The 18,044-nt window shown below is 41.1% G+C and overlaps 1 protein-coding gene across 1 annotated transcript in view; it reads left to right on the top strand.

The window, feature by feature from the left end:
• The first annotated feature begins 4,239 nt into the window (after positions 1–4,239).
• The window catches only part of ARID5B (AT-rich interaction domain 5B), a 176,521-nt gene continuing 162,716 nt past the window's right edge, over positions 4,240–18,044 (top strand). Inside the window, exons 1-2 of the mRNA XM_063101771.1 lie at positions 4,240–4,260; positions 4,685–4,939. Coding sequence (XP_062957841.1) covers positions 4,240–4,260; positions 4,685–4,939 — 276 coding nt within the window. The remainder of the gene's footprint in view (positions 4,261–4,684; positions 4,940–18,044) is intronic.

Here is an 18,044-nt window from a genome sequence, read left to right as displayed (position 1 = left end):
GGTCCACCAACAGGCCAGGATCCACCCAGCCGCCCCCGCCACACTCATTCCCCGACGCCCCCCGCGCCCCCCACTTCACCTCCTCCCGATCGCCAAAGTGGCTCAAGCTTTAACCGGTGGAAAGAGATTAGGGAGACATTCACTGTCCCTGTTCTGATCCATGTGGTATTTTTCTGGAAAGATTATTGGTTTCTAGCTGGAAGGGGGGGGGAGGATGGGGGGGATCGCTGAGGGGGAGCAAGAAAGGAAACAGCCAGGTTGAATTCCCAGTCTTGATCGAGCAATTCGTTCACCAATGAAAGAGAGCTGCAGTGGCAGATTCGAGCCACATGCGGTAGTGTGTAGCAATTAGTAGATAAAATGCTGACTAAAGTGCTAAAACATGAAGTATTATTGTAGCCAAGGTCAAAAATGCTTCAGTTGTCTTTTGCAATTTGGGGAGGGGAAGCCCGGGGTGAGCAGAGGTTTGCATTTTCGAAGCGGTCGCCGCCTTTCTTCAAACTGTACTTTTTAAAAAAATTTTTTTTATGATCCTGTTTATTATAGTCCAGGCTGCCTAATTATGTCACTGCTCGTTTTTGCAACTAACTTAATCCTCCTGATCCTTGATGAAACGATTCGCAGACATTGAATAATGTGTCTACTGCTCCCCCACACCCGTAAGGGGAGAGAATGATTTTTCATTTTTTACCTTTTAAATATACAAGATAACTTTAAAAAGAAAATTGGATTTTTGACTAGCAAAACTGCAGGAATATAGATGCGTGGGTGGGTATTGATTCCTGTGTTTCAGTACGAGAAAGAGCCCAGAAACAGTGGGTTTTATAAACATATACTGTTCCCCCCCCCATACACAGCGAGTCTCAGCTACAAGCTTTTTTATGGATAAATAAAGCAGTTGCTTTCATGATTATAACTGTCCTGAATGGATTGTCTTCTTACAACATTCAATCTGTTTATGAGTATTTACTTTACATTAGCCCAGGGACCCTGCACTGCAGGAGTTTGCCTCTATTCCCCTGGGTGTTGGTGTCTCAAGTCTTACATCTGCTCTGTGATTGATGGAGCCTTGAATCCACGTTATTACTCTCTCACAAGCAGAAATCAAACAGGCTATTAACTACATTACTTCAAAGAACTGTTTCAATACAATCTCCTTATCTTAATTGAAACTTTCTTTGTATGGATATTTGCTACACAGATAATTTACAGGTGCCTATCAAGCATCACATTAAAGAAGAGGTAAAATAGAGGGTTCTTTTTTTTTTTTTTTTTTTTTTTTTTGGCGGGGGGGGGGGTGTTAAACACCATTGTGATCTATAATTTTAAAAGCCATTTACAATATTGGACCCAAGATATATTAGATTTATTATGTTCACAGGGGTGATGGTGCTGCTGTAAAAAGAAGGGAAAGATACTCCTGTGATTCTGTTTTGAAATTTAGCATTCATCTGATTACAAGTCTGCAGATATTAAAAAATATTCAGACCTAGATCCCTGCAATTGTTCACATCACAAAAACCTTATTGGAGAGATTAGGCAGCATGCAGCCTAGTTCAGTGCCTACCTTGAAAAGACATAGAAACAGTTTCTAATTAGATGAAGTCTGTTACAGACACTTAAAGACTTAACAGCACCAAAGACAGCAGAAGTTGCTTAGATGCTATAAAGAGCTCAATATTTTTTGAGAGATTTAATATACAATTGAGGGATACCCTCCGGCATTCTGTTGAGGTTTCCTGCATAAATGCTACTGCATTGGTCATACAGGAAACTGACTCAGAGTCGATCTCAAATACGATCTTGTCAAAATACTGCAACTCAAGTTTTTTAACACAGGATTTCTTAAACTGAATGTATATATTTACACTAACAGGATAGAGACTAACAGAAGCCTTAGGCATCTCATTTATTTTTAAAAAAAATATGTAAAATGCCCTTCAGTCAAGTCCATTCATATGTTAAAAATGTACAAAATGGGTTATTCTAATCAAATGTCTGCAGTATGCATCATAAAGTTAAAAAGAGAGAAAGCGTGAGAGAGCTGTAATTTCTCTTTGAAACCCATGTTTATAAAATAGGAAGATCAGATGAAATTTCAAGGAAGATAATTAAAGAGTGATGTGCAAGTCATAATCTGGCTAATGCAGAAGATGGGAGACTGCGAATTGTTACATTGTTGTCCTCCATGGTGCAGAGTTGTGATATTACTTTAAATTATTAAAATAGTTTTCGACAGCTCTCAGAATACTGGCTTTTTGGCATGGACTTTTATTACCTATTGCAATTGAAGGATCTGCCATTTTCTGTCGTTTATCTCTGTGTGTATAGAAACGAGATAGATCTTGCCTTTTATTACTTCCCCATGTTCTGAATCAAAAATGTGGTTTAGATAATGTTAAGTGCCCTAATTCTCACTGCAGCGGACGCAGACATTATGAAAAGGCATAAAAATACACACAGAGGGTCTTACCACCTCAAGTCACTGAATATGAGGCATTTGTTCTCTGCCGGGTGCATTAACTTCAGCCATGTGAATATAATTTTCATTAAAGTAATCCTGTTTCAACTAGATGCTGTGACTAGAGGTGAAACGTTGCGAAAGCGTTAAAAATAGCTTACTAGTAATTTCAACATCCTGTAATTTTATCACAGATCAAGTTTCAACTGTCATACTATACAGACCTTATTCCCCACATAGTACATGTTTACTTTTTTAACATGCCAGACCCACTTTGGAAAGATTGGTGCCAATATAATAAAAGCGGGGCGGGGGGGGTGCTGCTGGAAGGAGTGGGAGGAGATCGGGGAAGGGGGTGGGGGAACGTGGGGGAAGCGAGTACACCATTTTACATCAACACTGCGAAAATGCAATCTAGCCTGGCGGAGGACCGGCAGCTGGGTCGGAGCGAGCGAGGGCTTTGCAGTCTCTGCCTGTTCCTTGTTCTGTCGCTCTTAAGTTTCTCTGTGTTTGCATAATAGCCATGCATGCAAACCTCGCAATGCTCCAGGGCTCCAGAACAATAAATATACACATTTAAAGCCTTTATTGTCTTACGGTTCATGCCCCCGGTTTTCAACAGCTTAATTTCTGGTTGTATTTAACTAGTTTGCAAATGGATTTTTTCAGTTTCAAACTATTATTGAAGAAGCTCCCCTCCCTTTTTTGGCGGGGGAGGGGGTGGGGGTGGGGTAGGAGTCGGTATATTATTCCTGTAGCGCTGGGTTATATAAACACATTATCATTTGAGAGCGCCCTTGGCGTCCATCAGCATTGTAAACACGTACTAGTGTATATACTTCAAAATTAAAGAATGCACACGCAGAACCGGGAGCCTGAATTCATATTCCGAGCAGACTAGCTGCTCGCATTTATTGATTTATCATGCATCGTTTATTGTTCCAGTCCCTAAATGCAGTCGCTGTCCGTTCAATATTGTTTGCAAAATCCTGAGATGTGTGTGCACTGCTCACTTGTCTTTCTGTTCCTTTTTTTTCTGAGTATTTTTTTTTTTTTTTTGCGAAGCGAACAAATGCATTAATATTTATATGTTTATATAATCGATAACCCACTTTTCCTTTCCACGTAAATAGGCATCAAAAGATAATTTAACAGATTAGTTCTCGAAAACATGGCAGTGAGGAAGCGTAATTTAACTATCAAACAAATCTACATGTCTAATAACAGCAAATCTGCTAAGGAGCATTAGAAAGAGGAGCAGCGCCCCGGAATCTCTGCAGGAAATGTTCTTTATATTAGACATATACAAGCAGGTCCTGTCAGATGAACAGCGGAGCTGGCTAGCCCTCGTCTCCTCCAAAAATCTCATCAGACAATACCCCTAGACGAGGGCAGTCGAAAAGAAAGAGAGCCCATCTTCACACAGTTTTAGGGTGGATTTTGTTTTTACAAATCTTCCTACATGTTTTTTGCCTTGATCCATCCGCTTCTCGCGGAGATCGGACGGAGACTTTCTCCCGATTATGAATTTGATCAACTCATATTTGCAAGGAAACACGTATAGTTTTGACAGGAGCTGAAAATTGAGTCGTCAGAGAAATATTGGGACACATTTTTAATCATTTTGGTGCCCAACGGGAGGCAAGAGTTCAGTTTTATATTGAGACATTACGCAGGCTGAAGGCAGAGAGTGTTTTTCCCTGCCAGGACCTGATGCAATCCATTCAAGCCAACAAGTTTGGAGAGAATGTTGAGTTCAATCAATTCAGAACGTCGAGATGGAGCCCAACTCACTCCAGGTATTTCGCTCTCCTCCGATCCTCCGATCCCGGCACCCCCCGGCACCCCCCAGACCCCCAGCTCACCCACACCTCTGCACCCACCCACACCCCCCACAAACTTTTCACCAAACTTTTATCTTCTGCATCCCCCCAAATAATTTTTATTGTTTAAAAAAATCCTTGCACTGATCACACATATATAATATAATTTTACCGCCTCAGATGGAAATGTGGGGAGGGGTGGCGGTGGGGGGGGGGGGCGGAGGATTTTTTTTTTTTAAGGGGGCAGAAAATTTGCGGGCTCTATTATTTTTCCCCCCAGCGTTGTATCTGTTGGGTTGTGTGTGTTGAGTGTGGATGTCTGTGTGTAAATGTGTCTGGGAATAGATGTTTGTGCTCCGATGGCTACATTATTTATTTGGTGCTTTTCTTCCCCCTGCAGTGGGTCGGCTCACCGTGTGGCTTGCACGGACCTTACATTTTCTACAAGGCTTTTCAATTCCACCTTGAAGGCAAACCAAGAATTTTGTCCCTTGGCGACTTTTTCTTTGTAAGATGTACGCCAAAGGATCCGATTTGCATAGCGGAGCTCCAGCTGTTGTGGGAAGAGAGGACCAGCCGGCAACTTTTATCCAGCTCTAAACTTTATTTCCTCCCAGAAGACACTCCCCAGGGCAGAAATAGCGACCATGGCGAGGTGGTAAACCTATCTCTCCCTCTCTTCTTTCTCTATTATTTTTTCCCCCTTAGTAATGCTTATATTACAAGGCAAGCTTGAAAATACTGTATTCACTTCTGCAGGCGAGCAGGATCGACTCCTTTTTTAAAGGGGTAGCGCCACTAGCTGGGGCTCGAGTATTTTGCCATTGTCAGAGTTTGGCTGTCAGCTTTACAAAGAGGATCCAACTGCTGATTTTAGTCAAGATCAAATAACTTGTTCGAGAAAGGTTTTGTTCAAGGATGTGTGTGTGTGTGAGAGAGAGAGAGAGATTGAGAGATCGTTCGCTCTCCTGCTACTGCCGCTTGAACATCACATGCTTTTTATAATTTTTTGTCTTTTGAAAATGTACCTTCGTGTCTGGCTCGGTTGGGGCTGGGTGAATTTCTTTCGGTGGGTTTCGATATTGTTCACGTTTTTTTTTTTTTTTTTTTTAAGTAAGTATTTGATATGTTGAAGAGGGCGGAAATTACGAAATGGAGGCAGAATGAGATCAAAAGCTATTGAGTTGGCAAAGACGTGTTGAATAAAGTGATAAATGACAGGTACTGGAATAATACATTCAAATAACTTGCAGATCTGCCCGGGCGGATTTCAAAGCGGTCGTGTAACCAGCACAAACACGTTAAGCATTAACAACTATCTCTCGCCCACTCCCCCTCCCCCCCGACAAGCCATTTGATGTTCTCGTTTTCAATTACTCCACGCAAAGTGGACGTCTCCCAGCGCGATCTTTGGGGGGTGTGTGGGGCGCGGCGGGGAGGGCCGAGGGGTGTGTGCTCGCTCCCCCCCGGCCCTGCGGGTCCTGCGTCCCCCGAGCCCAGACGGCGCTCCCGGGGAGGGCGGGGAGGGAGCGAGCCTCCCCGGCACGTTTCTGGGCGGCCGCGGGGGCGCTCGCCGCGCTCCCGGGAGGACGCCGGAGGTGAGCCCGCTGTCACCGGGCGCTGGGGCGGCCGCCTCCCTTCGGCTCTGTCATTTCATGTGTGACCGCAGTTCTGAGGGCTCCTGTCGTCAGCTGACCGCCCTCAGCACCGTGGTACCTACCCGGGGAACTATTTTGGGGAGTCTGTGCCCACGGCCGCCTGGCAAGGCTTTGTGTTGCCAGAGCGAGAGCACGGTAGTCAAACTGAGACTGTCCAAGGCAGCTAGCTCGGTGCCAGGCTCTCGTGCTTTCGAGGTAGGTGTAAGGATCTTTTTGTTAAATGAATGGTTCCCCGTTTCACTCATCCCGGGGCTCGAAGCTGCCAGTCCTTCCAGGATTGCTTGGTCTGGTGGAGTTGACTGCACTTTTGGCGTCTCCCCATGATCGAATTACGCATCAGTGGTCTATGCCGGTTAATGACTGGAGTTCGTCGAAATGTTCGGCCCAGAATCTGCCTTTTCGGAAATAAGCCCCGCCCTCCTCCCCCCCCCACACACACCCCCGGTCTCCGCCCTCCCCGGTCGGCTTAGGGTTTTAAAACATTCATATTTCCCAACGTCCGTCTGCAATTTTACAAAGGTGTTGTTTGAAAATATTGTGAAAAATCTTACAACCTACCAACAGGTTGAGCCCTTTCCCCCTCCCGAGGTCTCACTCGGCCCCCTCCCCCGACCCAACTTTCCTGCGCAGCTGTCTTCCTCCTCCTCCCCCTCCTGATTTCTTATTATTTGCTTTTCAAATTTATTACTTCAACATGGCCTGTGATCTGGAAAAGGGAAGGATTAAATATCCAGAAAAGAGCTGGTGCCTAATAGACTTCTGACTGAACCCAGGAGGAAATTATTCCGTGTTTTATGGGATATTTTGTGGTCATTTTTTTTTTTTTTGACTTTTTGACTTGATTTTGGAATATTTTTTTAAAGACCCCAAGTTGACCCCATTGGGTCCAGTTTTAATTTTTGTTGGAGTAATTAAATAGGGAATTCTGATTTAAGAATAAAAGCTATATTCGCTAAAGGCTGCATCTGCTAGAGCTGTTGACAGTGAATAGATATATTTTTAAACACATGATTTCTTTTTAATTGTTCATTCTGGGGAATTGAAAGAGAACCATTGTAATGATCTGTGCATTTCGTCACTGCTATATGAGCCATACCTGAGAAAATTAATCTTGCCATTTAAAAGTAAACTCTAGGGGGTTAGTGGAGGGAGATGGCTCTATTTATAATCCTCAGCTGCATATACATCGTCTAATATTATGCATGATTTGTTTTTTAATGCTAACACGGCTGGTAATTAGCTGTATGATTATACTTGTATATTTCATTAGGACTTTGGCTGATGTCATTGTGAATTATTCAGCCATATTAAAACAATTTTCAATTGAGATAATGACACGCCTCAAAATTATGCAAATGCAGGCTGCATTGTGCAAAATAATTGTGACAAATGTAAAGCAGGTAGAAAGTTTCCCAGTGCAGATCGGTTTTCCACCCTGGTGATGTCATTTCCCCCCTGGCCTAAGTTAGTCATTCATTAGCAGAATAGCAGCAGCAGCCTCCTCTGGAGGAGAGCCTACAGAAACCAGCATTTACTGCTGGCACCTAGAGGGGGCAACAGGGCCCTCTCATTAAGACATTTGCTTTGTTTTCACTTACTCCATTAACTTGTTTATACACATTGAAATGATTTTTATTATTGATTTTAAATAGTTTTGAATGATGCATTTGCCATTTGCAATGCGTAACTGAGAGAGAAAGGTTTCTTGATGATATGCACAGTTACTGGAGAAAATGTTCAGCACATTTAATCAGCCAGTACAGTTTAAGTGACCAAATGGAGGTTAATAATTTCTTGATTGAGCTGACATCAGCATCCATTTCAAAAGGACAGCCAGGACTCAATATGCTTTTTTAGTTTAAGAGAATCATTCTGCCTTTTTCTGATTTCTTGAAATGTAAAGACGTCAGTTCTAAAAGCAGGAAAATGATCATTGTGCAAGATTAGAAATAGCGTCCCTATGTGGTTTGCTATGATTTGCAGAGGTCTTTTTTTGGAATATTTTTTCATTGATCTTTGCCATAATTATATGAGGCTGGATAAGGCAAGACTTTGTTTACCCATTTTATGGATGGGGATGTAGACTTGGAAGGGTTATGTGGTCTGTCAAAGGTAGCCAGGTTAGAACCCAGGACTCCTTAAACTTTATTTATTTATTTATTTATTTGTTTTTTGCCCCTCTCCATTGAAACCCATCCTTGAAACCAGAGCTTGAATGCATCTTATTATATTCTAGAAGTGTACTAATATGAGCAGTCCCTTGTACATTTTAGAACTGTGGCTAGTCAATTAGCTTTGCCGAAGGTTGCCAGATATCTAGGTAGCAAAATCATTCTTATTCAGTAAAGTTCAGCTAATTCTAGCCAGTGGTATATAATAATAGTTATATTTTAATTATTGTTAACAATCATTAACAATTTATTATTAGTTTTAATAATGATGGTGATGATTTGCATGCTTATATACACTACTGCCTTTATATACTTCCAGTGCTGGCAGCTAAAGAAAAGCATTCCAGAAAGAGTCACATTTTGATTCTGCAACTTAGTATTTGTTTGACCTTGAAGAATCATAAATACTTTGAGCCTCAGTTTCTTCAGCTGCAAAATGGGAATAATAGTAACAATGACTGGATTGTTATTAAGATCTAGAGGCATTCTATGGGCAAAATAGAAGAGAGTTTTGACAATAAGGGCCTTTGTACTAGATATTCTTACCTTAATAAACTACAAGAAAACATGATAACTTTTGTGTCTGTGTGGAGGTTCTTGAACCTAATTATCATACTGTCTTAAATTACCATGAAAGTGAATAGCAAGGCCATGTGCAAGGAGCTAAGTGCCCTCAGTAATTACCCACAATTGCCACATTGAGCCAGTAGCTCTTCACAGGAGGAAAACGGCAAAGTAGGCGGGTAATTGGTTCTGTTACTGGGTAACTTCTGATTACATTCATTTTCAAATTGCCAAGTGCTTAATCTATTGGCAATATACCCTCTTAACATAGGTGGGTGTACAAGTTTGGATTTCAGCCTGGCCAGCAATGGCTTGGGTTGTACAAGAAGGTTTGCAGGTCACCTCACCTGCAAGTGTGAATGTGGATGGCTAAGCTCATGATGTCAGGGAGTCGAGGTCAAACATACCTGAGTGTTACAGATTGTAGCATGCATTCAGGATTTCTAAAACTGTTTGGCTATATTACCAGCCTTACCGGTTAAAAATGGTTAAAAGGGCATATTCGGGGACTCCTATTGAAATTACCACAATTAGAATTTCTGGAACTGGGTCCAGGATTCTGAATTTTAAACATTTTAAACAGTCTTGCTCTAGCTGTGTGATCTCGGGCGAGTTTAGAACTCGGGCAAGTTGAGAACTCTCTGTGCCTCAGTTTTCTTATCTGCAAAATGGAAATACAGTTCTTACTTCCTAGGATTATTTTAAAGATTAAAGGAGTTAATACATGTAAAGCTCATACAACCAAGGTTAGCACATAGTAGACACTTCAGTAATGGTTGACTGTTATTGTTAATTATCATTAATATTAGTGTTACTGTTCTCATTAAAGTTTGAGACCACTACCACAGACTTTTCCTGAAGAAGGCTTGTTTCTGTGAGAGGGTGGCACCTAGATTAGTTTCCTAGAACATGCGGCCATCTATGTCTCCCCAAATCATGCTGTCTTTCATCTATATGTTGGGTTCAGCTGTGTCACCAAAATAAAAGGCTTCTTAAGGATTTATATTTCAACTACCTGAAGTATGCCGTCAACTGGATTGGCAGGATTTTTTAAAAGATTGCTTGATTTGATCATATCTGCGGTTAGGCAAACACATTCTGGAATCTAGAGGGTGTTGCATTGGCCTTGCTCTTTTTTGGGGGGGGGGTAGCCCCTCAGTCTTGGTCTGTACCTATAAACTGATGTTTTAGAGATTTGTGAGACCTCTTAAATGACCTCACTGGCCTTGGATAATTGCTTTAAGTTTTTTGAGCCTCAATTTCTTCATCTGTGAAATGGATTTAATGATCTGTTATCTCCTGAGAGAATTAGTAATAATAATGAAAAGAGCTTGGCCTCTGGCACAGTACCTATGTATGAGAGTTTAACAAATGGTAGTTGCAGTTAAAATAGTTATTAATATTTTAGTAATTATCTTTAGCTAAGAGAAGAAATGTCTTTACTCTCTACTTGTCAGGCCTTTACACCAAGGGTAAGAACATGGAAGGAATTTATCAGACTGTGACAGGAGTCAGCCAGCTAGGGCCAGAAGGCCAAATCTGACCCATTGCCTGTTTTTGTAAATAAAGTTTTATTGGAATGTAGGCACACTCATTTGTTTATGTAGCATTTATAGCTGTTCTTAGGCTACAACAGCAGGGAGTTGAGTAGTTTTGAAAGTTACCATATTGCTGGCAAAGTGGAAATATTTACTATCTGGCCCTTCAAAGAAAAACTTTGTTGATGCCTAGCCGATGAGGTTAATCTGGAATAAATAAAGTACGTGATTGTGTACCTGTTTCTCTTTCTTACTTGGATTTGAGGCAAGATTGGGTAATATGAAAAACAACATTAATATTATGTTGTTAACATTTACATATACAAAACTCTGTTTCAACATTGAATCTTGGATGTTGAAATTTGAGGATGAGTGAAATATATATTAAATTATATTTGGTATGGTTAAGATCCAAACTCCAGCCAGTACTGGTATGATCTATCTTGAGTTAATCAAAAACTACTTGTTGAATACTAACCACGTGCTCAGCACTCTGCTAGGTGAGGAGATGGATGCAAAACCGTTTGTGATTTGGCCCGTTTTCTCAAGAAGTTTATCCATCTTGATAGGGAGATGAGAGCAACACGTTCAAAAATGTAAAAGCGACATGATGCTATATAACATGTTAGTAAATTGTGCTGACAATACATACAATATGTCTTCAAAGGAAGGCTCACAATTGGCATAGTTTTGGAAAAAGAATTCATCTATTCCTCAGATGTTTATTGAAGACCTACTGTGTGCTGGGCACTTGGATACAGAGATAAAGGAGAATGGCTCCTGCCCTCAAGAAACTCACAGACTACCCCCAGAGACAGATGCTGGTCACAGAAAAGCTATCAAACTCTTCCCATCTGTGTTCCTTAGTAAAACCTGAGATTAACTGAGATCACTGTTTGTTTGTAGCCTTTCATGTTCTTTCAAGGAACTAGGAAGTACTGTCTTTATCTCTGAATTCTCATTCACTGGTCACATATTTATAGAGCACCCCGTATTTTGACAGAGCCTGTTCTAGGCCATGGGGGCACTGCATAAAGAAGACAGACAAGAATCCCTGCTCTCAGAGAGCTTGCAATCCAGTGGTTAGCTTTAACTTCTCATGTACTTCAAGCATCATGCCTTATGTTATAGTTATCTGTGTCCTTTTCCTTTGCCTTGTCATATCCATCCCCCACCACTGTAGTGCTGTTCTCAGGAGCAGAGGGTTGTACCTTATCCCCTCTGGGTCCCCCTCAGTATTCATTGCTATTCAGTGAGGATATGAGTGACCGAATGACATAATTAAAATGCCTTCTTGCACACAGCCTGTTGTCTTTAAGCGTGGCCCGATTTCTTTCTGGCAGGGGGCCTGTAATAGGTCACTCGCTGTGTGCCAGTTCCAGGACTCCACTGTACGCTTTTTTTTCCTCTTCTAAAATCTATAGTTATTTTGCACCGTAGGATGGGAAAGCGTGTGAAGTGTTGTATGTGTTTTTAGGAGCATTCACCAAGGAAGTGAGGAAATATTTGAGACTGAATGATCAGGCTGGAGCAAGCATCTCTATGTCTTTGGGTACTTTTCCAGTCTTCAGCAATCTGCCCATAAAAAGTCAGGGATCTGGGGTGTCAACCTGTGAAAAGGCTAGACTTCAGGGAAGAAGAGTCTCTGCTCACCTGAGTGCTGGTCATCAGTTCTTTAGGCTCATGTTCTTAACCAGGCCACGTGTTTGGTAGAGATTCAAAATTGTAAGCAGTTAAAACCTCTCCTGACATTTAGACTGTCAGGCACATACTAAGGAAATGTTATTTTTATGAAGTACAAGAGTCCACACATGTAAATACTTTGTTATTAATTATTAATAAAGCATACCATTGTTCATAGTGGCATCTAGTGATATATGACTCAAGCTCATTTATCAAAGTCTAGTTTTAACCAATGTCCAGAATATAATTGCCTGAATCAAGTGCATTCACTTGTCATTTTTTTATAGCCAGGGTAGTTGGATATTTGCCATCTTCTACTCAGAATAATATTGCAGCTAGTGATTATCCGTTGGCTTGGCTTATATAGAAATTTAAAACAAATTTATCGATTGTTGGCTTAAGGATTCATTCGCCTCTCAGAGATGTGGTCATGGAGTCCTGCATTTCTTGAAGAATCTGCTTCTGTGCCCTTGTCCGAGGATGGATTTTTTCCAGCCACCCTTTGATCCTCGCTGTCTTGCTGGAGACTAGAACCCAGGCCTTCGCCCTCAGAGTGCGTCACTCACAGCCTGGACTGTGAGCATCAGTATTGACTGCACATTTCAAACATGCAGATCATCGTGACTATGGAAAGAGTGCTTTAGAATCATGCTAATGGCATCAATCTCCTGCACACACTTGCGTAAATTAATTCTGCTTTTAAAATCAGATGCTCTGTTAGCAACGTTAAAGATGGATATTTGACATTTATCACACAGACTAGGATGGGTGGTTTAATTATATGAATTTTCTGTAGGATCTTTGTGGCTGTATAAATAGACATGCAGTGGCATGTGTCCTTGGCATGTGACCATCAAGTTCACAGTCCCATCTCCATTCTTGTGCCCCAGTAAGAAAAATAGGCAGCAGAGACCACATGTTGCTAGTCAATCTAGTGAACCCATAAACATCTCCCCCCCCACCTTTCCTTTCTCATGACTCCGAGCAAACCCCATCTGTGAAACACCCCCTTCCCCCCATAGTTGGGTTCCAAGTGTGATCAGTGGCACTAAACATTAAACTCTTGTCTTTGAGAATAATAGACTTTGCTTTCTACACCCTCAAGCATGTTGAGCTACTGTGCTTGCTGGAAAATAAAAATGTTCTAATTGTGTCTTTTAAATAAGCATAGGAGTGAATTAATTAGACCATATTTTGTCTTTAGTTGCTTAGTTACACAATAGTATTCCTGAGCACGAGTAAGATAAATTGGCTCTTTTTGTACTGCTTGTCCCTTAATCATAATTACTGTATTGCTTAGGAGAGTAAAGCATACATAGATTTTGAATTTTTTATTAATAGTCAAAAATATGCATATGATATATAAAGTATATGCTGTTCAACCTGTTTTATATGCTTTTATGTGGGAAGAAGTTTTATTGTGGTGGTAACATTTGCATTAGCTGCTCAAAGATGTAGTTCTGGGAAATACATAATTGAAATGTTTTTGAATTGCTTTTTCTGGCCTTTTCAATCTTATTCAAAATAATAGTGCCTCCAGTCCTAGAGCAGTCATTCTCATTTGATTTAACATCTTTCTTTGCACTGCATGCGTGGCGCCCAGTTTTAACCCTGCAGAGCCTAGATGAGGTTCTGTGATTCATAGGCCTCCTATGTTGTGCCTTATGTTTTTCAACTTGCATTTTGGGAGTTGGGGGACAGAGGATCAGAAGAGCGCCTGTGTCCTGAAGCCATTAGTCTGATGTCCTCCACCCTTGGCACACTGGCTGGTTCCCTAGGGAAGGTCCAGGGTTAGAGATCACAAGAGTTTATTTTAGCTTGGGCTGGACAACCCTATGTGCCCGCCTTCTGGGGTCTTGCAAAATGGGATGTTGCTACTGGAACTTGGGTTTCCAGCCCCCCCTACCCCCACCCTCCGCTGAGGAGGGCAGCAAGAGTTAGACAGCTTCATATAGTTATTAAACAATGGGAGAGTCTGGCTTAAGCGCCAGAATACACTCTTGGTAAATGCACGTGAAAATTGACCCCATTGTTCTGTTGTATTTGAAAAGCAAGTAAATTATTTACAGATATTTGCTAATTAAAGCACATGTTGTTTCACCAGCACAAAAGAACACAGTATAACTGGAAACACAAAACTAAGTGCAAATAATTTAAACTCACTAATTCTCCGTATTCATCTTGAGAGAAGAATATGTTTTCTATACACACACACACACACACAGTGTAGGAATAGGAAGAGGTTGGTCAAAGAGTACGAATTTTCACTTATAACATGAAAAAGTTCTGGGGATCTAATGTGCAGCATGGCGGACTAAGTTAATAACACTGTATTGCAAACTTGAAATTTGCTAAAAGGTTAGATCTTAGATGTCCTCACCACACACACAAAAAAGGTAACTATGTGAGGTGATGGATGTTAATTAACTGGATCGTGGTAATCATTTCATAGTTTATATGTGTATCAAATCATCATGTTGTATACTTTAAATATATACAACTTTTATTTGTCAATTATACCTCGGTAAAGCTGGGAAATCAAAAGTAAAAATAGGCATATATACATGCATATGTGTGTATGTAGAGATATATATATATATATATATATATATACACTCATACATATACCTACAAATACACACATATGTATGCATGTTTTTGGTGTTTGTTTACTGTCCAAGTGCTTGTCACCACACTTGCCCTAAGCTCTGTATGGAACGTTAGGTGGAAACAGTTTTGACAGACACAGCTTCCCCTTGGTCCAATCTTTGCTTGCTGTTATCTAATTTGAGCTTAGCTCAGAGCACCATTGGAAATAGAGCAAATTAGCCAGATATTGTGCCAGAGAATAAACACATTCTCACTCATTATCTTGTCCTTACACTTCCCTACATGATAGGCTCAGGTGTAGTTGTTTTTCTTCTGTGACTACCCAATTTTGGCTATGTTCTGGTTGGAAATTTGCATTGTGGAAAAAAAACCTGCGAAGATCAGCCAGTAAGGTCAGATGTAGAGGAGGTCACGTTCTCAGAGATCTTCTCCTGGCTGGAACATTGGCATATCCATTGGTAAATCTGGTTCCTTTGGCTATGCTATTTGCAGACATGTGGTTTTATACGTGACTGGCCTAAGGTCCCTTGGTATTGTTGATAAAGACGGTCAAGAAGAATTGCCATAGTTATTTAAGAAAAATGCTTATGTCTAATTTTCCACGACCATTTTAATAGACTTACAGGACATAGAAGATTGAAGAGAAAAAGTCCAACCTTCTTTATTTAATAGATGCAGAATCTAAGGCCCAGAAAAATCTTGGGCACATGCTCAGAGCTAGTGAGTGACAAAAGTAAAATTAGAACCCAGCACTGTCAGGCACAGTGGTCTGGTCTGCTGCTTTGGGGAAGGGGCTACTCTCTTGAGATTATGCTCTAAGGAAAGAAGGCAAGTGTTTCCCATGGGTGTGCTCAAGGTGGGTCACTTCAGTGCCCTGTCTTACACCAGTGGCTGGTGCCACAGAGGGATATCATCTTTGTAAAATCATTAATGGAGAGTACGGACTTCATTGGAATAAGATACTTTCCATAAGGTCAATGATTACACAGAAATCAGGCTTGGTATTCAGGATCCCAGGCTAGACTGCAATGAATTTCCTTTATTTCTATAATTTTTCCTGAAGCCAGGAAAGCCCTCTGACTGGGATATTTACATGGGCTTCATAAAAGCTTTGCCAGAAGGTAGCAATCTTGTCGATAAGTGGAATTGCCATTTCCATTAATATATGATACTCATGGATGGTTTCATTCATTCAGAAATGTTTATTGAGTGCCTACTATGGGGTCAGTTTTCTATGCTGGGCATATAATAGTGAGCACAGTGACTAATACACAGACAAATACTTCCATCCTTATAGAGCTTATTGACTCTCCTATAATAAGAAGGAAGAAGCAACTTGATTGATTTATCCAAAATGAAGGGACAACCATCTCCATACATTTTAGTCTTAGTACCGCATTCGTGCTTCTTTGTAGAGTGCTTTCCTTTTTCTTCTTCATGTATTCACAGCCCACAGAAAACGCCCCAACTTTCTGTTTTCCAAAACCATCTGCAAAAATTTCACCCACATTGTTTTCAATGAAGTCAAAGTCACTTTATTGAGTAACTATTATGTGTCAAGCATTGTACATATATTAACATATAAATTAAATATAAATAAAATATCTCATTTAATTCTCCCAGATACTCCATATGGTTGTTAGTAATTTGACATTTCTGTACTTTATAGGTAATGAAACTGAAGCCAAGAGAGGTTAAGTATTTTGCCCAAGGTCACATATAGGTGAGACTCAGAGCCAGCTTTGAAATCCAGATTCTCCCTGATTCTGCCAGGATTCATGGGTGACCTTCGTGTCCTACTATAACTTTAGAACATACAAGAACTCCCAACATTGGGACTTTCATTATATACTGACCTATTGTTTAATTGAGCCTTTATGAAAGCTTCTACCCTGCTCAATAGGAACTTGCTGTCAAATTGGCAGTTGACTGATACACAGGTAACTCAATAGTACTACTGTATATTTGTGTAATAAAATTTGAAAGGGCTCTTTAAACCCCACACAGTGCCTTTCTCACATTTCACAGAGTAAGACTCTCAACTGCAATACTCCTAGAGGGCCTACTGTGTGCAGCGCAGCTCTGGACCCTGGAGAGATACAGGTGGAAAACTAGGCAGGCCCTGCCCTCGTGGGGCCTACCATCCAGTAGGGAGCAAACACAGAGTAAATCAAACTATCACAAATAAAGGGCTGATTTTGTGATGTGGTCAGAATGATGAAGGAAAAATACAGGGACCAGTACAGGGGTGTCTGATCTTGTCAGGAAGGTCGGAGGATGAATTTTGAAAGAAATAACATTTGAGCTGAGGTCTGAAGGGATTCCAGAGCAAAGATTGAGAAGAGGTTTCTAAGCAAGGTGTAGAGATGGGGGCAGCCTCCCTGCAGGGTGATTTCTGGGCTGGACCTGGCCTTAGTGAATCCAGTAACCAGGTTAGAGATGCCCACTGATGCCCACTGGAGGAGGCACTTATTCTAAATATCATCTGGATCCCAAGATAGCATCTTCAGATCTGATTTACATTGTTTGGCTGTGAAGATGGTCAAAAACAGGCAAACTAAGGCTCATAGACCAAATCTGGCCTGCTGCCTGTTTTTGTAAATAAAGTTTTATTGGCACTCAGCCACGTCCACTTGTTTATAAATGGTCTCTGGCAGCTTTCACACTACAGTGGCAGAGTCGAAAAGTGGCGACAGAGACTGTGAAGCACAGAGCCTAAAATGTTTACCGTCTGGCCCTTTACAGAAAATGTGTGCTGACCCCTGGTCTAAAAAAGTATTAATAAAGGTAGTAGTAAAACTAAGTACTGACAGCTTTACATGTGAACTTGCATTTGCTCTGCACAACAATGATACTATGAGGTAGATTGTAATGTCATCTCCATTTTGTAGAAGGCTAATCTGAGCACTTAGATAACTTGTTCCAAATTCATTCATCAGGTTAGTGACAGACTGAATAGGAACTCATTCATTATATAGTGACCTGTCTTGATTTCAAAATGCAGATGGCAGAAACATTGTTATCTTGTTTACAGGAAAAGGAGAGGTAAAACTAGCTGAGGTTTTACTCTGAAGTGAAACTGTACAATAGTTGAATCCATCTTTCAAGGTCCTGTTCAAAAGCCACCTCCTCCATGAGGTCTTCTGTTGAGTATCTAGGAAAACACGAGCCTTAGAGCAGAGGCACATGAGTGAATACCCGCTGGGCCGCGCAGGTAAGATCACTGAGCGAAGTGAGCCAGGTGCGGAAACAGTAGGAAGTTTGGGGGATCAGGGGAGCACATGACTCGTTTGAGGCATGCCTCCACAATGTTGCCCTTCAGGTCCTGCCTGTCATTGCCAGTGAGGAACGTCTTCCAGTATTGCCAGACCCTTCCATTTTTTCAAGAGAAGCCAGAAATCCAGATTTTTGTGTCATTTTAGTTGACCTTTCAATTCAATTTTTAAAACACCTTCTGTGAGCCGAACAAAACATGTCTTCGGTCCAGATGTGGCCCTCCGGTTGCCACCTTGCCATCTCTAGAGCAAAGCTTTGTA

Source organism: Cynocephalus volans, chromosome 7, assembly GCF_027409185.1.
Source record: "Cynocephalus volans isolate mCynVol1 chromosome 7, mCynVol1.pri, whole genome shotgun sequence".
In the NCBI taxonomy this organism is placed as follows: Eukaryota; Metazoa; Chordata; class Mammalia; order Dermoptera; family Cynocephalidae; genus Cynocephalus; species Cynocephalus volans.
This window is presented reverse-complemented; position numbering and strand designations above follow the sequence as displayed.